Source organism: Odontesthes bonariensis, chromosome 18 (genome assembly GCF_027942865.1).
Source record: "Odontesthes bonariensis isolate fOdoBon6 chromosome 18, fOdoBon6.hap1, whole genome shotgun sequence".
Lineage (NCBI taxonomy): Eukaryota > Metazoa > Chordata > Actinopteri > Atheriniformes > Atherinopsidae > Odontesthes > Odontesthes bonariensis.
The window spans coordinates 12,855,047-12,881,233 of NC_134523.1; the positions used below are offsets into that span (position 1 = coordinate 12,855,047).

General features: G+C 40.2%; 2 protein-coding genes across 4 annotated transcripts; one reads left to right on the forward strand and one right to left on the reverse strand.

Moving 5' to 3' along the window:
• The first annotated feature begins 95 nt into the window (after positions 1-95).
• aunip (aurora kinase A and ninein interacting protein) lies at positions 96-2,395 on the forward strand. Of its 2 annotated transcripts, none has more exons than XM_075449215.1 (4): positions 96-163; positions 499-607; positions 746-902; positions 1,049-2,395. In XM_075449215.1, the coding sequence occupies exons 2-4, from the start codon at positions 515-517 to the stop codon at positions 2,071-2,073; spliced, it is 1,275 nt and encodes a 424-aa protein (XP_075305330.1). In that variant the 5' UTR covers positions 96-163; positions 499-514; the 3' UTR covers positions 2,074-2,395. The 2 variants fall into 2 exon arrangements, with proteins under 2 accessions (XP_075305330.1, XP_075305331.1); XM_075449216.1 differs by having other exon boundaries at positions 101-163; positions 496-607.
• On the reverse strand, positions 2,254-25,238 carry cap2 (cyclase associated actin cytoskeleton regulatory protein 2). 2 transcript variants are annotated; one of them, XM_075449212.1, is made up of 13 exons: positions 25,021-25,238; positions 21,084-21,211; positions 20,853-20,953; positions 18,752-18,829; positions 9,540-9,683; positions 8,917-9,002; positions 7,656-7,761; positions 4,406-4,598; positions 4,141-4,304; positions 3,837-3,960; positions 3,672-3,754; positions 3,393-3,536; positions 2,254-3,257 (listed from the first exon to the last, which is right to left on the reverse strand). In XM_075449212.1, exons 2-13 carry the CDS (start codon positions 21,199-21,201, stop codon positions 3,174-3,176), a joined length of 1,425 nt encoding a protein of 474 aa, XP_075305327.1. In that variant the 5' UTR covers positions 21,202-21,211; positions 25,021-25,238; the 3' UTR covers positions 2,254-3,173. The 2 variants fall into 2 exon arrangements, with proteins under 2 accessions (XP_075305327.1, XP_075305328.1); XM_075449213.1 differs by lacking the exons at positions 21,084-21,211; positions 25,021-25,238 and adding an exon at positions 19,912-19,951 and having other exon boundaries at positions 20,853-20,908.
• Between the last annotated feature and the right edge of the window lie 949 nt (positions 25,239-26,187).

Genomic DNA, 26,187 nt, shown 5'->3' on the forward strand with positions numbered 1-26,187 from the left:
TACTATGTATTATATCAAAATACTAAATTAAAATTGACTTATTTTTATAGCATTTCTAAATAGTCAAACGACACGGACAACTCATTGTCAAGGCGGCAGACTCAAACAGACAAGCCGAATCGCTCAGAGAAAATTGAGCTTGTGTTAACATTATTAAAGTGAGGTGAGTTCAAGAAAGATAAAAAAAATAAAGAACTAGAAAAACTTCTTTACAACTTTAAGAGCTCAGTCTGAAAATGATATGATCTATTGTGTTAAAGTTGAGCTTAAATAATGGTACTTAGCTGCTAGCAAAATTAGCTAACACTGAGTTGTTTATCGTTATTTTATCAGTTAATAGTAATGTACTTTAACGGTCATCACATTAAGTCTCGTTTAGCCTTTTCATGTATATATGGTATTTATTGACTTCAATAAATAAAAATGTAGTTCAACCAACTAGCGGTAATTTATTTATGCTAATGAAAAATGTCCCCGCCCTCATTTGATGTCCAGCAGATCTTCACTCTTTACCATGAAGACCTCTAAGGCAGCATTGCACAGCCCCGCTCAAGAGGAATGTGGTGTTTGGCTTGACACTGTGCAACTGAAGGGAAAAGCTAAACAGGTAACAGCAAAAACGAGCACTGGCTAAATTGCAACTTTCCAGTAAAGTTTCAACATAATTCAGTACTTAACCTTTTATACAGGTAATTAACTTGAGTGACTTGCAGACATAGTAAGATAATGTTTTTGTTTTTTTCAGAAACGTCTTGCCCGCCCTATTTCCAAACTGCTGAACCCCTTCGCTGAAGGTGGAGGATACAGTTTAGCTGTGGCCCTCAACTTCACTCAGACCAAAATTGAAATGCCAAAGACCCAACAAAGCTCTATCTCAACTTTCTTCACATCTCATCGAAGAGGTGAGCAGCTTCTGGTCTGCTGAAATTTTTCTTGTTAAGCAAACCCAGTCATAAGCTACCTAAAGAATGTTGACTTTTTGATCTGTATAAACTGACAGTTGTATTTTGTGTTAACATTTTGCTTTGTTTTGTCCCTCTCCCAACAGTCCTCAATAAGATGTCTTCTTCTGAAGTACCGAACCTGGATCCAGTTCAGCCTCTGTCATCACCTACCTTTACTGCACCCACAACAGTAGCATCTGTGAGAAAACGAAGGCATAGTTTTAAAATGTCTGACATCTGTGAGCCCGGTGTGGGTCATAAGAGGCAAACTGAAAATGGGACTGAGATTGAAGGAACATTGTGGCAGAAGCAGGCAACACACCTCTCATCTTTACTAAATGGATGTTGTGAATTTAAAGAAAATGAGGGTGAGGAGTGTAAACCACCTCAAAGCAAGAGGAGGCCAACTGGTACTGCCTCTTTGCCAAATGACAGTCAACTTTCTCCGCTGGCATGGAGTCAGGATCCATTGCTCACCTATAGCCAGTACCCTGAAAGTGAAATTTTCCTAACTGATCAGAAAACCACCACAGCAAAGAATTTCAGCAGCTCTTGGTCAAGTTTTCTTGACTACTCACAAAGTGATGAGGCCTTTGGGAATCTGATTGATGTAGAAGGAAGAACTTCAACCCAAAAACCTCTTAAAAACCCTCCATCCTCTAAGATTGAAAACGAGAAAGAGAACAGCAGGCCGCGGTCTTTTAACTCCCCAAGTAAGCACCCTTCTTTCACTCATCTTGGACATCTTTCAAATGATAAATGGACGGACCCAAAAAGCACTTCACCACAAAAAAACGTAGATCACCTGAGGAGCGCAACTGGAAGTGAAGTTCCCTCAGACTTGAAGTGGACCAAAGCGAGCAACTCGCCTCTTAAAAAACTACAGCAGCGAAGCAGGGAGGTTGACGAGAACAGTTGGGCCATGTTGTTTACTCAGGACTCTGAGGGCTTCAGGGTGATCGCACATGGAGGTCTGCAAACCAGGAGCCCTCTTAAAGATCAGAGTAATCAAAGCACTGAGGTGATGAGAGTGAGTGCTTACAAATCTATGGTGGAGGAGGAGGAGGAGGAGGATGATGAAATGCTCTTTACTCAAGACTCTCAAGGAAACATGGTGATCAAACACTGAAATGTATTCCAGAAGCCCCCTTCAGTGGCTTTAGTCCAACAAATACGGATTTTGAGGCCATTTTGTATGTTCATGGAGATTTTTGGTTTTCTCTCTGCCTCCCATGCTGCAGCTTCTTCATAGGATGTTGAGTCTCCCTGTTTTATTTTCTCATGCAAGATAAAACTAACAAGCCGGAACTTTAAGCTTTTTACTTTATTTGAAAAAAGAAACAGCATTACATAAGTGTTTCCATGTAAGTTATGCATTTGTTCTGTATCACTGTCATCTGCGTGATGCTGGTGTCATATGCTACATCTCAGTACAAAATAAAGTGGTATATAAAGACAGGGAGTGCTCAAGTGTGAATGTTGCTACTGATGATGCATTTTTAGTGCATACAAGAAATTAGCCATGTTTTTAATTATTTTACACAATTTATTTTGTGTCTGCAGCAGCCCTCCTGAACATTTTACATTCATGAGTTCCTTCATTATACCAAATGTAGTTTTAACGACTCAAAAGTTAACAACCGTGGCTATTAATGAGAAAAATGTAGAGCAATGCTGCGTATACCGTACTTCACTATGAGAAACATTACTACTATAACTTGTGCACTACACATTAAAATAGGTAACTAACATACAGCTGTTAAGCTAGAAAAAGGTAGTCTATTTGCTCTTGTGTGCTTGGCTGCTGAATATTGCTTACGTATGTTCGATTTCCCATTTGATGCTCTAATTTAAATGTGCAAATGCAATGAAGCACAACAGTGGATGCTAATAAAGTATAAAGTACAGTTTTAACAGTAACCTTGAAACTGCTTTTCAGGATAACAAGAATTGATGACAAAAGCCATGATATTGCTTATTTTTAGGAGTTGCATAAATGCCTACATTGCTATGGCACTTAAGGGTCCATGTCATAGGCTTGCGTTACTGAAACCGGAGGTATGACAGTATGGGGTTGTGTTACAGTCAACAGTTTTAAGTAGCTAGGGAAAGCTCTCATGAAGTCACAAATATAGGATAAAAGAGTAAATCCGATGTTCCTAGTTTAGAAACCTCATTTGTTTATGTGAATAGTGAAATCAGCTGGACAGAAATGGGTGGGATGCTCAATCAGCCTGCGATCTCTGTGGGTTCCGTCACCAGTTTGGAGCCGTCCCAAACGGTCTTGAATTGCTCCGGGACAGGGAACTCCTTCTGTAAAACAAACCGAGAAGATCGCCGTAAGTGTGTCTGCAACACAGTGACGCCACACAAAAAATTCAGGTACTGTTTACATTTAAGCTGTTGTCTCTTTCGCCTCCCTAATTCTACTCTTGCTCAGAGACTCACATAATCGTCTTCTCCTTCTGGTATCAGGATATTCATCTCGGAGCTCTTGGCACTGATGATGTCACAGTTTAGAGCGTTCTTGCTCAAGTAGACTTGGCAGCCTTCTGTCTTGTTGATGGAAATAGTGGGAACTGTTCCCAACACCTGCAGAAAGACACAGAACAAGACAAAATCTTCTGGCACTTTCTGGTGACACTGCAAACCCTGCTACTGGTAAAATGATGAAGAATGAAGAATCTGAAAAATGGTTTCAACACCCTTCTGCAAACATTTCCTCACCTGTAACTGGATGGCTTTGGAGTTGATAATCTCTACGATCCCAACAGCGTTCTCAAAAACCAGACCCAGCTTCTTACAGTTGTCTGAGGAGAGCAATAAACAATCAGGATGAGAAGAACTTTAACCGGAAATGTATGTTTTAAGCTCTGTTTGCAGTCAGCTCACCGACAATGATGGAGTTAATTTTTCCTTTAATCTGCACGGTGGAGTTATTACAGCTGAAGATGTACGCCACCTGTTTCAACTCGGTCTCCTCGATCACCAGGTCATGTTTCTGCTCAAAGTTTTCCTGCAGCAACAATGGAACAGTTTCAACCTATTTGTCACACAGATGTAAGACTGGGTGACCTGAATTAACGGTTTGATTTATGAGTCTGATGATAAATGTCTGCAATGTAGGAATGGGAATGGGAATAGGATTTTAGTAAAGGGGGATCAAATAATCACTGATAATTAAGGTTCAACATACCACCCTCCATTTCTTTCCCTCCAGCTCCAGCAGAGGGGGTCTTTTCTGGACAACTCCTCTGGGAGAGTTAACAGGTGTTGGGCCCTTATTTTTGCTTGATGATGCTCGAGAGCGCTGACCGGGGTTCTTATGGGTCTTCTGCTCATCTGAGACATGCTTCAGACCTACACACGGAAAGTACGAGGAGCAAGGATGTTAGAAAAAATACAATGAGTCTTTGTTATTTGGACAGTCTTTGACTCTTTTGGCCCAGGTGTGGACACACCTCTTGTGATGTCCATGCCCTGATTGAGTTGGGCAAATAAGGCCGAGTGCTGGGCTGCTGCACTGTCTGCCTGAGGCTTGCATTCGTCATCGGTGAAGACTGGAGGAGGGCCGGGGGGAGGAGGGGGAGGCAGTGGACAGGGAGCCCTGGAAGCTGGGGGGGAGTCAAAGAGAGAAGCAGGAGCAATGGGGCCCTGTGAGATGAAGGAAGTCCATGTTAAGATGGCAGCGTTGAATACTGGGTTTGTCAGCTTTTGATCAGGAGAAAGACGTGACAGGTGTTTTACTAACAACAGCTGCCATAATAAGAAAGTCCAGCAGGAGGAGTAGTGTACAGGAAACATGAAGCAAGTTGGTTGTACTGAAGAAATGGGAATTGGCATGTGGTGTGCAGCTGGCTTCTAAACACAAATAGATTCACACTAGTCATGTGCACGTGTGGGTCGCTTAAATTTCCCTGTATGTAATTAAACGTCATTTAAACAAAATCTAGCGCAAAAAACTTTTGATTCCTCTCCTCAGCTTTAGACTTAAGTTCTGAGTGAACAATGTTTGGCAGAACAGTGAGTTTGGAATGAGGTGTTTCAAGTCCGATAATTAGCTCTGGTGTTTCTGTAAAAAACATCATCTTTAGCTCAACCGAAGAGCTGCATACAGTCAAACTGCAGCAGGGACCCAAACACCTATCGCACGATTTCAGGAGGTCGAATTGTCACTTAATGTGCTTCTGAGACCCGAGACTTGACCCTAGACATGAGGCACATGTGTCGCACATATCGCTGCTGAACAATGCAGAACTGTTACACTAAACAGCTCAGTGCATACCACTGGATTAGATCCAGTGTGTGTGTGCTCGTGTGTTCATGCATGGCTGTAAAACTGTCTGACTACTTTTGTGGTTCTGCATGTGTGTTCACAAACTTTAAGCGCCAAAATATACTTGTTTGGATTTTCTTCTTTCTTTTTTTCTTTTCAATTTTTAAAAATCTGGAGCACCCTGGTGTGCAATGACAATAAAGTCGATTCTATTCAACTCTGTTCTATTTTCAAGCAAAATTTACCCTAAATACATGCAATTACTTGGTTCCACTTTCCAAATTGGATCATTTGCTACTTATTCTAACATTGTACAGCACAAAATGATAACAATACAATACAAAACAAGCAATTAAACTTTTCATTCATTTAATTTCTGTCTCAGTCATGACCTCATAAAGTGGTATGGAGTACAAACAACTAAATTACAATATATCAGGCAGAGTGATATCGGGCACAACTGATTAAAAAAGTTTTTAATTTTTACTAATATCTTTTGTGCTCTAAGGCTGCATGAAAAGAACCAACTTAAACATAGATGGAGAATAAACATAATTATTTGGTAAATACTTAAATCTATTTCTGTTATCATATAAATGACAGATTCTATCTTTCTTGTCTTGTCCTCTGTATCCTTCAATATGCTCGGTGGCTCAACGCTTAGCTAACCTGAGATCACATCCTTTTAAACTTCCTTTTAAACTCTAAATAAATGACATCTGAAGTTGTTCTCCGCTCCATTTCTGTATGAGTATGTCTCTGTTCAACATTCTTTTTAAGCCAGTTATTGTCAACACATTTATTTCAAGCCGGTTTTACGAAGGTCAACATTAATCTAAGACTTGCTTAACACAAAGGAGAAATTTACTTGGAAACTCCATTGCTGTGCAATTCAGTTAAAAAGTAATACAACTTATCTTTCTGTGGTGAATATTTTCACTTTTATGGCTTTTTAAAAACTCCAGCAATTAATTCATACTGGTAAACAATCGGCAGATCAATAAGAGCATAAATTAATACATATTTCTGTTCAGTTCACTTCTCGCACCCACCTCATTAACACAGTCTACAAGCCAGAAGCTGGTTATCAATAAGCCCACAGTGGACAGCTGGAACAAATATTTGGCAGCTCACTAACTCAAGCTGTACTCAAAGTGACATTCACAAGAGTAATCCTGATTGTCTGAAGCAGATCTTTTCTGTGTCTCCTTATTTCAGACATTTTTACAGAAACTTGATTCCTTTTCCCCCCCCCCGAGCCAGGTCTAAAGCAATAGGAACAAACGTTACAGTTGGTGTGTCTGAGTGTGTATTTACATGTATCCATATGTCAGCCTGTGCATGCAGAGAATAAGCTTGTCATTAAACCCCTATCTGAGCAGCAGCTGACGGCTGTGCTGAGCAGGGACCAGCCCTGCGGTTTAAGTTACGGCACAGGCCGCGTGTGTACACAGGCCCTTTGTCGGGGTCCTTCTGTAAAGAAAACCTCCATTCAAGTAAACCCGGAGGACCACCTGTTAGCGCAACACACTCCCGTCCTTGTGCGCACACATACTGACCCTCACATCCACACATCAGCTCTGTCGTCTGACAGCAGGGGCAACAGCTGACACACACACACAGACACTGCAGGTTCTCAAGTTTCTGCACTCAAAAAACACATGTGGGCACAGTTGTTGAGCATTAGTCAGATTTTCATCATCACATTAAAGGAAAACTTCTGCCTTTTAAGAGGAAACAGAAGGAAGCAGCTGCCCGCACCTCTAAAGTTCAGTAATGAACTGGCTGTGTTTAATTTGCTGAACCCATCCAAACACTATAGCATTTGGAGAAAGCCAGGCAACTTCTTGCAAAGTTCTTTTAGCAAGAGAGCAAACAAGCATGTTTCCTCGTGTAATTTGCTAAATATTAATGAAAGGAGGGGTGTCACAGCTATTTCAGAAAGAGTGCTTCTGTCAGTGCAGGTCTGTAGTTCACGAGATACCCCTCTAACTAACAAGAGAAAGAGGTCAAGTGTGCGTTAAAAGATTTGTTTTCAAGCCATCATAAAATCTGGGATCCATTGTGGGTGGATGCTGAGGAGTCCCAGAGCAGACATCCATAACCAGAAGTGTGTGTGGGAGTGACAGAGAGCTGTGGTGTGCAGCCACTGAGGATAAGCTCATTCATTCACTCATGCTCTCTGCAGGGTTTTATGTAACTGACTGCTTCATAACTAAAAATGGAAGTGTACGCAAAAAAGTAGCGTATGTAAAAATATCAAGGCCTGTGAACAGAAACTAAATGAAAACAAAGCTAAGTACAGGCACATGTATGAGAGGATAGTTTGTTTGACATAGTATAACAATAAGGAACCGAAAAAAACTAAGAAAAAACATCCATTTAGATCAATGTGATTAAAAGCAATCTTATTTTGACAGTCTTTGTCTACTCACAGTCTTGCTCCACACTAGTCCTGTTGTGTGGTGCTGTTTGATGAAGGATTGTATCTCAGTCCAGATTGACAGGTAGGAGCGCACCCAGTCCACATGGCGTCTGTCACTAGAAGGGTGGGGAAGGAGTATGAGAGGAGAAAACAAAGTTATGATGGTTACATTAAAACGGGGGAAATGAACATGAAGACCGACTTCATCTCAAGTCAGTTTGTGATACAGTGGCGTAACATCAATCTATTATTTCTGTTGGCACGAATGCAGTGAATCAAAAAGTTGTTTGTCATGAAATACATACTTCAGCACAGCAATCTAATGGACTGCAAGTCATTAGTCTTGTCGCAGGTCAGTTTAGGTTCATTTATCCCCATTATAAAGAAATAACCTATAATTGTCAACAGAGGCAACCGCTGTGGTTGAGTTGATGGAGTACTCATCCCTGTAAAATCCGTACAGGAATAATTCCAAATTTGTGTTTGTGCAAAATTAGAAATTCTGTTTAATCATGTATGCAATCTCTGAATAACAGATTAGTTTTGACATTTAGCACTAAACGTACAGGCTGATAGAAGATGTTTGCATCGCATTAGATGAGAAAATTGATATTGCTGATCTTTTTTAAAGCATGTTCTCTAAAGTCATTATTTTAATTTTGCCAGGCGAGCAAAGTTCCAGGAAGCCACGGCTCCAAGACAAGAAACAGCTCTGCACATAGCTCCCCATGAAACCCCAGTATGTGATTCTCACACAGATTTAACAAGAAAGGTACGACTTTTGAATGAAGCATATCTGTCTCTGCTCTGTTTGTGAGATGGAGTAATGGACAGATCTGCATGGAAGCTTTACCAGGGGCAGACCATAGCCCAAATTAAGTGATATATATTTTTGCTGTTGATATAGATCTGGATCTATTTTTTACTTTTTATTCAGCATTGGGACAGGCATAAGTTTTTACATAGCTCCTTTCTTATAAATTAAACTACAATATCAGAAACACTTTGATAAAAAGTTAACAGGAAAACTTTTAGTTATAAACACTGGTTTATTGGAGACTATTCCACATATTTCTATGACCCGTATCAGATATCAAAATCCACAGTTCAATTCTGGTCCAGGTCCCTTAATGTGTCCCATTCCCTTTATCTCTTTATCGATACATACAGTCTCCATGTTTGAGCAAATATCAATAAAAAGCATGAAAACAAGCCCAAAGAAGCTAACAACGAGCTAACAAGTGTTGCGAAGACCCATCAGGCATATTTACGTTTCTTTGTACTCTTTCAGCACTCTGTTGGTGTAGAAGGTGGCCGAATCATTCATCTCCTTCACATAGGGACCAGGCTTCTGATTCTGAAACAGAGAAAGACAAACTTTAATAAGAAACCTTTTTTTTTTTGTATCGGGACAGAAGTATAAACCCCCCTTTTCAAGTGCGCATTTGTCTTTGTTTGAGAGTAAAAATAGTAAAAATGTTCACAATGATATCTTGTGGGAAAAAGTGCTCTCCTGACAGAAACTAACACAGACCAGAGACAGGTTCAAAGTTTTGTATCTAAGTCCTGAAGAAAATTACCTTTCATCTTTATCTGAATAATATTTAGTCGGAAAATCCTCAGATTTTCTACTGATGGGGAAATAAAAATATTGCATTTATTATCTATCTGTAATTTAGCTGTTTATACATTTTCATTCAAAAGTCTGTTGAGCCTCAAGTGTAGACTTGGTTTTCTTCCATCATTTCATAAGCGTTTAACCAATAGAACAAAATTCTGTTTAAAGTTAATCATCAAGAGGAGTATTTGTTTATATGCATGTGTACTTCCTTCTTTTTTCAGTGACCAGTATCTACTCACAAAGGATGTAATGCACTCTTTATTTCCTCCTTACCACAGTCACCCATCCCAGAGCAGGGATGCTTTCGCTGACAGCTGAGAGGTGGTTGAAGAGGGAACTGCCACGGTTTTGTTCTCTAAAATTCTGGATCTCCTGGATGTGATCTGAAATTGGCTTCAGCAGGTCTTGGAGCTCCGTCTGCAGGAGCAGAGGGGAAGATTAAAGAAAACAGGACAGCAGAGGGATGGAAATTTGTCAGGTGAGAAGCATGAATTTGGTAGATTGTAACTCTATTGACTAGAAGACATCACTAGATACTACCATCCATCTACTTTGTAGTCTATCCCTGCAGGCAATGGGCGAGAGGCAGGGTACACCCTGAACGGGCCGCCAGTCCATCGCAGGGCCACACGAGACAAACAACCATACACACTCACACTCACTCCTAAGGACAATTTTAGAGACACCAATTAACCTAACATGCATGTTTTTTTTTGGACAGTGGAAGGTAGCCAGAGTACCCAGAGAGAACCCACGCATACACAGAGAGAACATGCAAACTCCACACAGAAAGGCCCCAGCCGGGAGTTGAACCTGGAACCTTCTTGCTGTGAGGCAACGTTGCTAACCACCACACCACCGTGCAGTCACTAGATACCTTTATTATTAAAACATAAACTCTTTTTTACATCTCTTAAAGATGTTTCAGATGCCACAGATTTTTTTCTCCACTGTGTACCTTCATCATTCTGCTCTTGGTGCCTCCCAGTATGCCCTAAACTGGGCTTCAGGACAGCGTCTAATTTTATAAGATTTTTTTTCCATTGGAACTTCCAGATCTCAGCTACAGTATAGCTCGCCCTGCAGCTCTCTTCTCTCTTTCCCCATCGCTCCATTCCTTCAAACATTCCACTGTTCATGGGGAGATCCCTATGGCCTTGTAAGGCTTACTGCAACTCAAGTGTTTACAGTTTACCAATTACACACGCGCTGGCTCTAAGATAGATTTAGGAACACAGTGTTTCTTTGGTGAATTGCTGCAGTAGCTTATTTGTTCTGATCTGCAGTGAGCTTAGTGCACTGTGAAACATTTGTTGCCAATGAACTGTGCAAAATTGATTTGTGTTATTCACATGAGAAAGTGATGAAAAAACAGCAGAGAAAAAGTGTATTTTCAAGGGGGCGGTAGGGATATGTTCAATGATGTAAACCTGATGCTTCACTGCCCATGTGTTGTATGGTTTCATTTCTCCATCAACATGTACTCTGTATAAACTTATCATATGGTGATGCTTGTTCAGGAGCCCACTGCATTGCTTTTGAACAGAGGTCCCCGCTGGGGCATAACTTTTGTGACAAGTATTGCCATGCCATCGTGGAAAATGTCAGAGTACCTGTCAGCAATAAGATTTTTAATTGAATATCTGAATAGCTAACCATGAGGTTTTCTTAACCCCAAGCACGTACTTTGAATGCGTAACAAAGTAGAACAGAAGTAAAGTGAAGGAAGTCAAAATAAAAACTGAAAGGCAAAACAAAGACAAATAAAAAGGACAAACAGATGAGCGAAGGTTGGACTCAAATATAATTCCCATGTTTGGGAGTGTCTATGCCCCTCTCACCTCTTTGCACAGTATGTGCTACTTGTTTATAAGCCAGCATCATAGAATGACATATTATAACAATGCACCTGAATTTCCTCCATCTATACAAAGTCTGACTAAGGATTAGTGAAGTCTAACATTTCAAGATGGTTTATGTTGCTATGATACACCTTCACATGTGTTGTGAAGCTTAACCTTTGATAAATCCCATATATTCCTGCTCTCTGAATGAACCAGGGCACACGCCCACATTTGATTCCCTTTCCCATTGATTAAAAACCCCTGACTCTAACTGTATCGGTACATTTTTTGCTAATCTGAGTGGTTCTCCTAGTTGTTAACCTGATGTTTTGCATCAGATCATTTTATTCTGTCAATATTCTATCACATTCTATACTTTAGTCTAATTTGTTTTATTTTGGTGTGATTAAGTACTTTGAGAACAACGATTTAAAATGTATGCAGACATCTGGAAAATTCTCACAAACTTTCAGGCACTGCAGTTTGTTTTCTTCAAACATTTCATGGCTGCGTGCGCAGCAGCAATAAAAGCAGGAGTAAACTATCCAACAAATTCTTCCCCCAATCAGATGCACATGATCTCCATGAGCTGAAATAGACGTGCCTCTCTCTCTTTCTTCAGCTGTTTTTATTCCCCTTTCAGATACCATACTTAATTCAGGATGATTTTGTCTTAATTCAATTAGCAGCTGTTATCTCTATTTTGTTATTCAATTTTATGCAATTACTCATTTTTATTAGATAAATAAGAGAAATGTATTTAGAGGTAAAAAAAAAAGGTTTATTTCAGCAACATGTGAACAGCATTCAAATATAAAGGGTCAAAGGGAAAATAACTTGTAGTTTGAAGCAATGCTTGAAAAGCTTTTTTATTGCTTTTAATTAATATTACAGCCTGCAAACCAACTAGTTTGTTTCAACTGTCAAACAAACACAGAGATGTAAAATATCTACGTCACTTCTCTTCCTTTATATTCATTCTACTTTAATTAAAAGGTAATAACATGCTCAATAAAAATACTCAAGTTCAGTACTATAAACTGTTCCAATATACAAAACTAAAGTAAATGCTAATTTCGACAAGCAGAATGGGTACGGATCAGTTTAGTCTGAGCTGTCTGGCTCTCACAATATCGTCGTCTCGGTGAAAGTACGACTTGCATTCTCTGAGTCAGAGCCTGGGACACAGTGTGGACTTCCCCTCACTAAGTTTTGTAGCTGCAGCACAGTGAGAGAGAAGATAGAAATTCAAGAGAGGATGACAAACAGGTGCAAAAGAGCCCTGTTTCGACATACACTGTAAGCTTTCTGGCTTATTTCTGTACATTTCAAAACAGGAGCTGAAGTCCCCGTTTCGTTAAATACTCTTCAGCTGTTTGTGAACTCTGTATCTTTTCCCACAAGTTTTACTCAAATCATAGCAGTTCAAGTCCAGTGAATGATTCGAAATGGATAGAAGAAAAGGAAGTGGTAGCTAAGCTTACCAAAACCAAAAAGAGTTTCCACATAAAAGATCAAATTCAGGTAACAAGAGACAGACGAGACTTACAAACCCTCTACCTGTGTAAAACGGACTCTGTTACTACACCCTCTGAAACTGTACTTGGACAATATTACATGCAGGAGGCCAATTTCCCCTTTCATAATACAAGTGAAACAAGGAATTGATAAAGGAAAACAGCCAGATCCTTATAGCACGCTTTAACTGCAGAGGTAATTTCTTATGAAAAGCTGCACATACTGTCAGCATGTTGGTGTGTACAGTTCCCTTCAATAAAGAATGGTTCTAGTGAAGGAAACTGTGCCAGGAAGAGATCCAAGTGACCTAAAAACACAATGGACTCAGAGGTGTCTAAGTGAAAAGCCTTTCTGACTGAGTTACAGGACAACAGCTTCAAGGACAGTTGCATTTTCATTGGACTGAACCCTTTCAATGATTTCTTAAACTTTTTCTCAAATATCTGATTATTTTTTGTTCCACGATTTAATTTCAGAGGAAACTAAAGCTGGTGGTGTTTTCAAACTTCTGGCCTTTTTGTGTACATCTTAAAGCACATATAAGTCTTCTCTGCCTATACATGGGAAGGTCGGTGTGCTGGAAAGATGTTCTGACTCCACTATGATTTATATCATAAATATCAAGCAAAATAAAACTAAGCTCTCATCAGAGCTTTGCATGAAGTTACAAAGTTGCAGATTGTAACCAACTGAACACCTCCCCAACTCACCCTCCCCTTCCATGCTTGATGGAAAAAACATGCAAAAACATAGATGAAAGGCCCTCTCTGGAGCCAGTGCGTTTGTCTCTTCTAGGTTGCTGTAGGTACACGGCAGTGAAACATGGTGGACTCTGAAGATGAAGACCCACCCTATCTGTAGATTTAAATACTCAAACTAGAATTCCAATATACAATATTTTAAACCTTAATACAGCAGCAAAAAAATTGCTTTTTTCCCCCATTTTCTTGTTTTTAATGTTGTATATCTAACAAGTAAGGTAACATTTTATTTTCTTCATGTGACTACACAGTAGTAAATTACATTTCTGCTGGTAGTTTGCCATGTATACTAATGAATACACTAGAACTTCAAAACAGATACAAAATGTTTAAATTCCAGTTTTGACGTGTCCTCTTGAGCTTTCAATGCACCCACATTGCAATCAGATCTATCAGTGAATCTTGGTCAGATGCTCATGTTTTTGCAGTGGAGCTCAGATCAGCATTTACATGCACAGTAATATTCCAATATTAACCCAATTAAGACCTCACTCTGAACAAGGCACTGCCATCTAAACAGCGGTGTTTGATAAATCTAAACCAAATAAAGCCATATTCAGAGTAAGCACTAATCAAATTAGAGCTGGAGTCTACCCCAGCTATCACTGGGTGAGAGGCAGGGTACACCCTGGACGCTCGCCCTAGAACTAGATGTACACACCTTAATTAGAACATTACATCCTACTGGATCTTTCACAGCATCTTGCAGCCCATTCTGCTGATTTACAATGCATTTTCTTGGCTCCAGAGTTGCAAGATCTGTTCATTTTAAGCAACTTTCGGCTTGTTTTTAAAGAAAACTGTTATTTGTTTTGGCCTTGTTTTCACAGATTTGGGTTGCTTGTTTCTGGCAAAAGTTCTGGCAACAATGACTGCAGTGAAGTTCTGTACAGAACAAGGAGAGTGAGTCAAAGAGGAGACACAAGTGTGGAGCGAAGGAAGAACCTGTGTTAATGTTCCATGCTTTGAATAATATGGACATAATGAAGGCTTTGGATGGGTGCAGTTATCACAATAGCATATAGAAGATATTAATGGTGTATCCAATCCGCAGTTCACGTGCAGATCATAATTGAAACATTGTCTTATTTAGATTGAGGTCAATCATTTGAATACTGCTTTGCATGTACACATAGAACCGGTGGGACATGGAGACACAACCTGTTCAGGGATATTAATACAAACTCCCAAACTCAATGTTTTTTTTTCTTATCAGGACGAAAAAGTGCTACTCTGTCAGATCTCAGGCAGATTTTGCTTTATACACACAGTTGAGATGTGATTACATCAATAAGAATTCGTTTGAGGCAGAGATGTGACAGTCGTGAATCAGACATAAAGAATGAGCCCACACAGAGGATAAAAAATGTCAGCTTGTGTTATCTGATGCACTGAGCTCAGAGTGTTATAACAGCACAGGCCTTGACTTCCTATACAAGCTGTGGATCTAAGGTACAGAGAGGGGAACAACAATGTCGGAGAATTTGTAATGCTCTGAAGGTGTGTGTGTGTGTGTGTGTGTGTGTGTGTGTGAACGACAAGAACCAGCAACTCAAACACACACATCCATGTTAACAGGCCAACCTGAGGTCACATAAGGGAGAAACGCCTACTTTCTCTGCTTTCCCCTGTCTCTTTGTTTAACACACTGTCTCTCTCTCTCTCTCTCTCTCTCTCTCTCTGATACAAACACACACACACACACACACACGCACACACACACACACACACACACACACACACACACACACACACTCTGACAACAGGCTCAAATATAGAACATGCCCATAAAAAGTCAGAGAGCACAACAGGGCTGTGCTGGAAAGAAAGGCCAGAAGTTTGTGAGATAAGTGTGTGTGTGTGTGTGTGTGTGTGTGTGTGTGTGTGTGTGTGCATCGAAAGGTTTCTAGGTCATGTTGACTGCGTATAGAGAGAACTGATGTTGAAACCTTTCTAAGCTGCAGTACCCCCTGTTCCAGTGCCCAAAAAGTCAAACAAATGTCGATGTCTTTTATCATCAGGTGGCTGTTGTGCAACAAAATTTAAAGGATTTGGTGCTACTGTACACAGTCATTGCACATGAAGCATGACGTGTCATCCCATACATCCAAAACATGACATGAATGAAGCACAAGACACACTGTTCTCATACACGCCTCAGGTTTTTAAGCTGAAAGTTTCACCACTTTTCTTGGTGAACTATCAAAAATGTGTGACGTAATAACTGAAAATTTAGTGTGTTACAATCCTTCCCAGAATTACTGGTACCCCTGAATGTCATACATTAAGTCACAATACCTGCCCCTCAGAATATCTTCAGAATTGTGAATGCACCTGTCACTGATATTTAGCGGTAAACCTTTGGAAATAACTGCCACCTCTAAACATTCAATATATCTCACTAGAATTTCCCTTGGCATTATTAAAGAATCTATTTATTTCTGTCCTCAAGACGTTTCTTTCATCGTTCTGCTGCATTCAAACTCTTTAAATTTCAAAGATGTCTTTTCTGCGGTCGTAAAATTCTTCTTTCTTTCTCTTTCAAAAGTTTTCAAAGAAAATCAGGTCAGAACTCATTGGTGACCAGTCTACACATTCAGTCCATCTTTTCCTTTTCAAACATTCTTTTGTGCCATTAGATGTGTGCTCCAGGGTATTTCATGATCCAAGAACTTTCTGTCAAATAAAATTTTCAGACACTAGGTAACTGATTTTATCCAAAAATGTTTTTGTAATCTTTTTAAACATTTAGTGCCTCCAGTACCGGAGGCAGCAAAGCAGCCCAACAGCATAATACCGCCTTATTGTATTATACTGTTAAAAGGTTGTTGTTTCCTTTTCACCTTCACTTCTTAAATAAAGTTTAAACACTATCCCAGACAGACTGTGAATCTTATCTAAGTCTTTTGTAGACATAGGTCTTGTCTTTTCGTGCCTTTCTTTCAACAGTTGTATCATCCTTGGTCTTCACTCATGGAGCTCTGTGGCATGCAGTGTAAGGTATGAGCTGAAACTACAACACTCCAGATTGCTCATTGTAAGTCATCTTACAGTTGTTTTTCTTTTTAATGTGGTGTGTTTTTTTTCCCCAATCTTCATCAACTTTCACAGCCCTCTCCTTGAGTTTCTTCGTAGCACTGCATCCAGGATGCCTCTCAACAGTTTGTGAGACTTTTTGATAATGTTAAAAACTGTTCAAACAGGATTACTAAGATCTCTTGGAGACTCGTAGCCTTTGAATTTATTCAATAGCATCTCTGATGCTCTCGTACAGTCATCTTGTTTTCACCATAGTGGGAAACTGAACAAGAAACAGTCCTAACAGCTTTTTACTCAGTAAAACTATCATTCAGGGGGTAATTCAGGTCATATAAACCATGAAAGTTCAGAACAGAGGAGCCCTCCTTTCTTATTTTTTGTTTTAGTACCTGATCTAAATTCAGATTAAAAACCTGGATTGGGGGGTAAATTTTACGTCTGCACTTTTTTATGATCTTTTATTGCTGTGTTCAATATCTTTACATATCTTATCAATACTTTTTCAGTATAAAAACTGGTTCATTTGCATTTATTGCTGAAGATATTTTGACAAATTCTGAACAGGACTCTTGCAAGCTTATAACATCAGACTTGATCATGTTCCATGTTCATAAAGACTAATAATGTAAGAGGCTATCAGAGGCTGCTACATGGTTGAAGCAAGACTTGAACAAAGTGCAAGGCTCAATGACAGTTCCCCGTGTTTTGTTTGGGATTTATCCAGTGAAGCTAAATATCGCCTCCTCGCCGCTCTCGTCACTCTGCTCTCTGCCACTTCTCTGGTGTTTCAGTTCCTCTGTCTGTGTAAAACCCCAAATCTGTCCTTGTTTGTATTTCTGACTATCACTGAATACTCTTTTCACCGGCTCCCAACCAGTGACCTGACAGTCAGGCAGTAATCACTTCCTGGTGGGCTCTGTGGACCCTCTGACACTAAAACGCACACAACACAAACAGCAGGCCAAAGGGATGATATCATATTGATTCTCTCATACACACACAGCTTTCTCTCCCACCCCCTTTTCCTCTATACGTGATCATGTTGGGAATGTGTTGTATTAGCGTTTTCTTGGTCAAAGAGCAGAGTAATCCCTCTGTGAACTCTCCGGCCTGTTGGGGAACAGAGGAGGGGAGGACTCGGGCTGTCACACAGCAGATAGAGATACAGTTTATGTCCCAGTCGGGCTGCTGTTAAATGAGAAACATTTAATGCAATTTGGACCTGAATGTCACGAGAACTGCACTGTGGCTCATTCTCTCCAATTTACTGCAAAAGGCTTGTGCAGCTTAGCTGTTGGTCGCAACACGACCATCCCACAGCCAATCACAATGATCGTTTCAAGTCACATGGTAACATCTCTGTCGTATGAGCTCTCAAAGGCAATCTGTAATGGTAGTGAGATAATATATATGGTAATCTTTTACTGTTAACAAGTTAATGGCCAGAAACACTTAGATAACTGTAGTGGTTAGTTTCAGTTTACAAAATAGTTGGCAAGAAACTTTCATTTCATCAGTATTTTCTGGTAACATATAGACTCTGTGTGGTAGTGATGCGCGGGCCGGCCCGAGCCCGGCGGGACCCTCGGGCTAGCCCGCGGGCCGGGTGGGGTCATGCCATTATTTTCTTAGAATCCACGGGTTGCGGTCGGGTCGGGTCAGATCACAGACAGTTATCATAAGTACACCGTTAAAATCACACCTACGCACATCCGAGACAGCAGAATGCCAATTGACAGCGTCTGCACTTGTGTGCTTGCTCTCTCTCCCCCTGCGCACGGCACCAATGCTGAAGACCGCAGAATGCAAGCAAACAGGCAGCCTACTCACGTGAAGCTCTCTCTCTCTAAATTCATATGACATGCACAGAGCTTGGGTGTCTGATGTGGCAATGAAAAGTGGAATTACAACCATAATCGTCAGATGGATGTGCTGCGGTCAAGACTTTAGAGTAGCAACTGTATTGATGCAAGGGAAATTAAGGGTGAATGCGCGCAGCTTTTGGCAGCCTATGACATTACGCACCCCCTTGCGCGGCCGCAGACAGTTCATTTGTGTTTAATAGGCCTACATAAATAAATACTTATTCATTTAAAAAAATGTTTTAAGCGGGTCGGGTGGGGTCGGGTTAAAAATCATTGTGTAATCTTTCGGGTCGGGCGGGCTGGGTTAGCTGCGTGATGGGTCGGGTTGGGGCGGGCCGTAAAAATCATCGGCCCGCGCAACACTACTGTGTGGTATCAACTCCTTGTACTGTGGTCATAATCAAAGGGCATCAGTCACATTGTCATTGGGTTACCATGGTAACTTTCTGTTGTTGTACCTGTGCAGGTTCCTGGTATGTGGCAGCCACCTTGAGGAAAGTTCTCTGAGTCTGCAGTGCGTTGTTCACCATCTCTGCCTGACGGTCACAAAGAGCAAAGTCAGACAGGTTATGACTGGTGTCATATCTTGAAAAACACAGGGCACTCTAAAAAAGCACTCTAAAAAAACATTCATTGATGTTGCCAGAGACCATGTTCTCTCAGCTACAGAAATCTAGTCTGTGATTCTGTTTGACTGACATGCACACAACACACACTCAGTTTGGGTTAGTCCCAGCCAGTGTCCTGTGTGTGTCTGAGACCTCCCGTTGTGGGCCGAGGGAACCACCAGGGAGGCTTTCTCCAAATAAGGATCTCAACAAACTTAAAGAAAGTACCTCTCAGTCACACACATTTCCCTCCTCCAACCCGTTTAGTGATGGGACACAGAGATAGAGATCCTCTCGTAGCACAAAGGAAATATAAGCACTCTGCGTTTTACGTTTCCTGACTGCCTCTACTCCTCTGTTTTGGAGGCCTCTCTTTTGTTTTGGATCAATTCCAAGGACATAACACAACTATTACTGCCATCTGGCTTACAATAAAACAAACGTACAGTCCTAATGGGAGTGCAGGTCATTACCAAATAGGAAATTGTGCGCCACTAGCAGTTTGAGTAATGAATCTAAGGTAAGAGGTCAAACGTACTCCCATGCCTGGCTTTGTAGAAGACAGGAAACCATTGCTATTACATACTGCCTTCCTACCTCTGAACCATGGACCTCCCATACACACACAACAGTATCCTTTAGTTTTCCAGAGATGTGCCTATCTAAGTGAAATCTAGAGTTGGACAATCCTGTCTGTTTATACTTTTGTGTCCCGTGAGATAAAGGCCGGCTCCACTTTTTCCAACAATGACCCCTTTAAAGAGGAACCATTCTGAAGAGCTTTTCCTTCTTTTGCATCTAATTTGGAAGATAAGCATAAATTAGACACAGAATCAGAGGATGTTCATTCAGGGGTAATTTCACTTCTTGTTCGAGAGAGTTATGTGGGAAGATTCTATCTTTCTCATATCTATACTGTAATTATGTTGCTGGAATTGTACAGGTTAAACAAAGAAATATAAAGTGTTAATCAGTGAGCTTCAGAGATGCTGGTAGGCAAATTGTCTTACATTTAGGAGTCATGCTAACAGGCATCTGACTTCAGCTCCACTGCACAGATATGAGAGTATACAGCAACAAAATGTGTAGACTAATTCACAAGTTATTCCAGAGAATATAAACATTTCAAACCAAAAAGTTATGAAAATGATACAGTGAGGTGCAAAAGTTGGCTAAAATCTCTGTTGCAGTGAACAGCTAAGTAAGTAAATGCTGAAATATTTTGAAACATGTCTGTTTCTAATATTCTAACTAGGAATACTTTTGTTTTTTTCCACCCTCCTATTATAGCGTCAAAATAACAAAAAGGAAATGAGTGTCATGGAAAAGTCTGGACACACTGCATTGTCAAGACTCGGCAACACCTGTCTGACAACATCACAGCTTGTAAATACTTCCACAAAGAGTCTTTGAGTTCTTGTTCTTGGAGGATTTTCACTCGTTTCTCTTGCAAGAAGTTTTCTTTCTTTTTAACAATTCTACAAGCAATTATCTGATTCCTCTACTGGAACCCTGTTGTTCTTATTATCTGCCATTTCTTTTTTATATCACAAAGAAATGACTGAAAATGCTGGGTAGCTGCTACGACTGAATGATGGCTGCTGATGGTCGAGAGAGAGTTGAGTCTGAAACTTTCTAAAGCTTTAAACGTCGAGTCTTCTCATACCAGCCTTTTTTCTAATCATACCTGTGAACACACCAAACTCTTAAGAGCTGTCTTCTTCTTACAGTAGCAGGCATTCTAAGAGCCCAAAGGGTGTTTAAAAGGTTTGAATGTGTAAATATTACTGAAGAGCCCATTGAAAACTGATCCAAATCTGTTTCAGCACACCTGCTATATTGTAACTGCACATTTGTACGGCCGCAGCTGTCTATAGCAGCTGGTGCCATGGGGACTGTCTACAAGTTACTCATTATTCACAGGAACGGCTTTCTTCTTATCTGGACTTACATGCTTTTCCACCTCGCTTCCTATAGCTCGGCTGTAGTTCAGGTAGTCTGACACTGGACCTCTCAGCAGTGAGTCGAAGGCCTCCACGCACTGGGACAGACCTGGAAACAGAGAGAAGTCTGCTCAATTGACTTAAGAACAGAGCAGAAGCAAACAGAGTGGAGTCCATTTTCTCAGTTCTAATGTCCGTATTTGGTTCAGCGTCTAAGCAGTTTTTCAGTACAGACTTGCCTCCGTCTACACCGTTGACACAGTTCCCATTAGCCATGCTGTTGGACGCCTGCATCGTGACGGACATCTGCTCCAAGCGAGTCACAGCTCGCTCAAGCCGGTGCATCAAACCCTCCATGGTGACAAACCTAAAAGCAAAAACAGGAATGGCTTCTTTAAGAATACACAGTGATTTTGGAAGTCTTAGAAGTCATGTGGTCGTCTGTGATTTTTCTTTTTTTTTTTTACTTTAAACATTTTTTAGGTTCTGAGCACCAAACCCAGACAGATTCAAATTTCACCTTTCCAAACAGTTTGTCCTGATTTTCATAGAAACTAAATGTAGCCAGAGCAGCTACTTGCATATGAGCACTGTCACTGTTCGAGTTCCAGCTATCTGGTCCTCCGAAGGAGTCACAGGAGCAAATCACATAATTAAATTAAAGGAGGGTGGAAACTCATACCAGGCAGAGAGGACAGTCCAAGAATAAAAAAGCAGTGGGAGCAAATAAAGAGACCCTGATGAAACATAGAATATTGTCAGATATAATCAACAGGAAGAGCCAAAGGGAAGAAAATCAGATAGAATGAATAAAAATGGATAAACGCAAACAAAAGCTAAACATGCAACAAATTCGCTTGTGTTTTTTTTTTTTAGTCAAATCCTTTTGTTGCTTTGGTTTATTTTGCCTAACTAACCATTAACACACAGTAAGTAAACAACATTACAGTCAGGAATGTGACACAGACCGCACTCAAGCTCCCTTTTTAACACTGACCAGCTATAAGTCTCACTGTCCGGCCATGCAGGCCCGTTTCCAATATTCATTAGTCAACAGAAGAAGAATTCAGACGAGCAACCGACTGTACGCTTACGCAAACTACTGTGAGGAAACACACAGTTTCTAATCTGTCACCTGCGACCTGCAGTACAGTCTAGTGGAGTGAGCTCTAGACGATTTTATATGCTTTACAAAATGATCTTTTGAAAAAAACAACAGAAACTCTGCAACAATATGCCACCTATTCCGACTGAATGTTGTTCCCTGTCTTGGTAATCTCTGCAATCTTTGTAAATTATGTCTAGTAATTATATGCTACGAGCAGATAACATGTCCTGATGGGTCATCAAGTCATCTCTCATGAGAAATCTCCCAGCAGTGCCACATGCCTGTTGCAGGACTCACATGTTATTTCTACTCTGTGGGTCACAACAACAGCTCACAGGCAACACCAGAAACCAGAGGAGCAAAAACAAGTCTGAAACTAATCAGGACATGGAATTGGACCAAGAGCAACAAGATTTATTTTGAGCAATAACCAAGAATCCTTTAAAAAATGGACTCCTTTAGGTATTTATAGCTGGTTGATATACAAAACACCACTATATGAATAAATAAAACATTTCAAGAAATAACAAACGCCCTTTAATGACACAAAAACATTGAATAAAAATCTACAAAAATTCTGGGATCATATTTCTAACTGTGCACCGAATAGGAAATGAAAGAACAGTTGGATTGATATGTCTAGAGACCTTATTGACTACTGTAGGAATATATTAATAAAATGCTGATAACAGTCAATACCTCTGCAGGTGGCAATTAGAAATTGAAAACTCATTATCATTGAGTTACTTTTTTACGATATTAAGCCCACTGTGTGGCTTTGTTTGCTCCAATGAATCCTTTGTAATTGATATATCAAACATTGGTTATTTTTTTCTTAAAGGTTTTTGTAACAACTATCAAGACATTTTATAATGACGCGTGTCTGTGGTACCGTGAGCTCAGACTGAAAAAAAGAAAGTTATGTACTCCCATCAGAGCTGTAACATTAGGTCTAACAGGTGATGGGTATCATCAGCAAAGTCACATCTGATGGTTCCAGAAAGTTAAATATTTCAAAATAAGTAACATCGAGAAATTGTGGCGTTTGCTTTTATTTTCATGGTTTTAACGTAAAAATATGCAACTCATTAATGGAGAAAATCATCGGCAAATGAATCAATAATGAAACTGTTTTTTTCCCACCCGGCGGCTTCAGATTCATGTTAAACAGCAGCCCCGTCTCGTGGTAAAACGTGAAAAAGCTATGAAATAAAAAACTGTCTTTGTGCTGATGAACACGAAATCTTTTTTTTTTCTCTGAATCAGCCACCACAACTTGTGTTTAAATAGGATTTCTGATTTGTATGTCCAACACCTTTTTTTTTTAAATTCTTTTTGTATTTTTACATTATTTGTATTTTTGTACTTATCTGAGGGTGTGGGGCTCGGCACATAATAACTCAGGAAAAAATAAATTGGATCTGATTTGCTATTCTAATTTTAATTTCACTAATCTATTTTAAAGCACGCCATGATATTTTCCAAACTAAGCCGAACTGTGTAAATGTAAAAAAGTGTAAATGAGTTGGAACAGGAATGGAACACAGTTGGCAGGTTTAACAGTCATGTGTGTAGCTCCATCCTTCGACCTCTCCGACCTCCAAATGCAGATTTAGTCGCCCCTTAAATGTGACAACAGTAATTTCATGACTATTTCACGATATGCAGTGGCACTTTGTTTGTTCATAGTCATATTGTATGTCCAGTAACATGAAAAAAAATTTCCTATCTATGGACACAAATCAGTGGATCAAGTTTTTTGTGACTATTTCAAGTTTTACTGTGAGACTGGACTGTAAATAGAGGCCAAATAAGCTCAAGGCTAAAAACTTCCTACTGCTCTGGTCACAATTTGATTTCAAACCATGAAGCAGAACCAGCCAGCGTTTACGCTGATTGTATTGTCGGTCAGCCAAATTCTCCATGGCAATGCAAAAACGCACCAAGTGATGCTCTTTTTAACTTTTGCTGTGGTCTTTTATATTGTATGAATGAATTCATTCAGCCTATCACAAAAAACCTGGAAACAATGAGGAGTTCAGGGGGGCTGCATCAGGAATATTGGATGTGGCACAAATACCAGAAAAACAAAATGTTGTGGTCGTGTGAATCACTTTCATTTTTTACTGTAGACTCCATTACATGAAAACTATTCTGTTGCAGGTGGGCCCTAGTGTCTGCAACCCCCTCCCCCCCCAAAAAAAAACAGCTGTGAAAGCAGACATGTTCCTGCAGGGGAAAGATTTGAGTGACTTCACCCTGACCCTGCATGTGTCTCCTGAATCCTCCAGACTGGTATCTGATCTTTGGGGCTATATTGGGCCACAGCCTGCTGTTTGCTGCTTTGGGCCTCCTGTAAGATCTTTTAATATAGGTCTCTGTATCCCGTGCTGTACTCCAGGACCACGTGGAGATAGAGGAAGAGGAAAAACCTGCTAAATTACACCAAAAAAATGTCCATGCAGTCATGGAAAATCATTTAATTTTAAAAGATATGAACAAAACTGTGCCATAATTACACATTAACTGTGACACAGGGTAGACAATAAACTGATTAAATGTTATGAAATCACATCTTATCCATGTTGGTTAAAAAATTTGGTGAAACTTCGATGAAGCTAAACTTTTAGTTCAATTAAATTTGAGCTGAAGTTCCTAAATCCTAAAAAAATCCACAAAAACGTTGTGTCCAACTTGAAAACTGTTCAAAGATCTGCAGGATTTGGGTTTATTACATGTGCTCATCAGGACCTCGCAGGCCAAAGGTGGGCAGAGCGCCTTATAGATTACCTGTCACTGGCATGCTGACAAGACTTTCACCAACACCTCAGATCTCATGCACCGAAATAAAACGAGTGAAAGGAAGAAATTAGCCCAACGTGCTCTCATGTTGTACCAATTCCCCACAGAAATATGAGAAGAACGGTGAGCAGGTGAAGATGTTTGGACGCGCAGCGCAAAGACGCACCCTCCCACTCACCCAAGGCACGACTTCCCCCCACTGCTCCTCTAATTTGATTCATTCAGTTTAAAAACCCATCCTATAGGGAAACAGCTGATCTCCTTACCCTGGTCTGCAGTAAAATTCTGTCGGGATGTTTAGTCGTATTTGTCTGTATTTCCCGGTGCTGGTTCGTGGTTGTGCGCTGCTGCCTGTCCAGTCCTGCCTCCCCGCCCCGTCCCTCAGTTGTGCACAGCAGCACCGGCGACACTCTTCCGGGATGTCCTAATTAAGCAACACGGTGAACCTGAGAGCCATAGAGCCAAGTACCGTGACTCAGTCAGTGCTGCAATATCTCCTCTGGGGCGGACGGTCTTTAACCTTGCAGACAGAATGGCAGCCTCTGAGACCCCTGCTAAAAATAAACATGATTGACGGCGTGGTTAAGCCTGCACGGGCCAGTCCTGAGGGAATGGTCCCTTACTTGAAAGGGGGGTAATCATCACTATGACATACTCACGAGAGTGAGAACCAGTTCGATCCCCACCTTGGAAATCCCCTTTTCCAACGTCCCCATGAGAACATGGAGACTGCAGTTAGACATGAAAAGCTGGTGTAAATACACGTTTTAGATCCTTACTGGCAAACTGTAAGATGCCATCACTGTAGAACTAAAAATAATAATAATAATAATATTTTTTGTTGGCATGGTTCACGAATCTTACAGATCTCTCTGAAATAAGATATATTTTTCTGTGTAAATACTTTGCCTTAGAGGTAGATAAATAGTTTTAGAAATACATTGCATAAGGAGCCACTATAAGAAGAGCAGAAAATGATGAATGTAAGCCAACGATCTAAAGGCCTCTGAAATAGATTGCAATACAATTTTAAAAAAACATTAAAGAAAGGTAAGATTTCATTTGTACAAATTTGGCAAATTGTTCATATATATTCATTTACTCTTTATGATTTGTTATGTCTAACTTGGTATTTGAAGGGTTTATTTGCCTATTTATGCTATTTCTATTCTTTTTTTGTGATTTGTTCTTGGGCTGTCCATTTCCCATTGTTGCTTTTTGGTCTTGTTTGTTTTTGTATAATTAATCATCTTTAAGCTTGTTTTATAGTGTTATTATTGAAGACATAACCAATGACAACGTCTACAAAGCTACAGTTATGGCATGAGTTTCACTGAATACAGTGCATTGCAGTGGTTACATCTTTCCAAAACAGTGCTGATAAGTATTGTTCTGTTAAAATAAACTACAAACTTTTAAAATGGGATGCTGAA

Excerpts from the sequence above, each read along its gene's own strand:
- aunip (XM_075449215.1), top strand. The coding sequence starts at position 515 with ATGAAGACCTCTAAGGCAGCATTGCACAGCCCCGCTCAAGAGGAATGT. Across the intron at positions 608-745 it reads TGAAGGGAAAAGCTAAACAG|AAACGTCTTGCCCGCCCTAT; the intron begins GTAACAGCAAAA and ends TGTTTTTTTCAG. Across the intron at positions 903-1,048 it reads CTTCACATCTCATCGAAGAG|TCCTCAATAAGATGTCTTCT; the intron begins GTGAGCAGCTTC and ends CTCTCCCAACAG.
- cap2 (XM_075449212.1), bottom strand. The coding sequence starts at position 21,201 with ATGGAGGGTTTGATGCACCGGCTTGAGCGAGCTGTGACTCGCTTGGAG. Across the intron at positions 20,954-21,083 it reads TGTCAACGGTGTAGACGGAG|GTCTGTCCCAGTGCGTGGAG; the intron begins GCAAGTCTGTAC and ends CTCTGTTTCCAG. Across the intron at positions 4,599-7,655 it reads GACTAGTGTGGAGCAAGACT|GGCCCCATTGCTCCTGCTTC; the intron begins GTGAGTAGACAA and ends TTCATCTCACAG.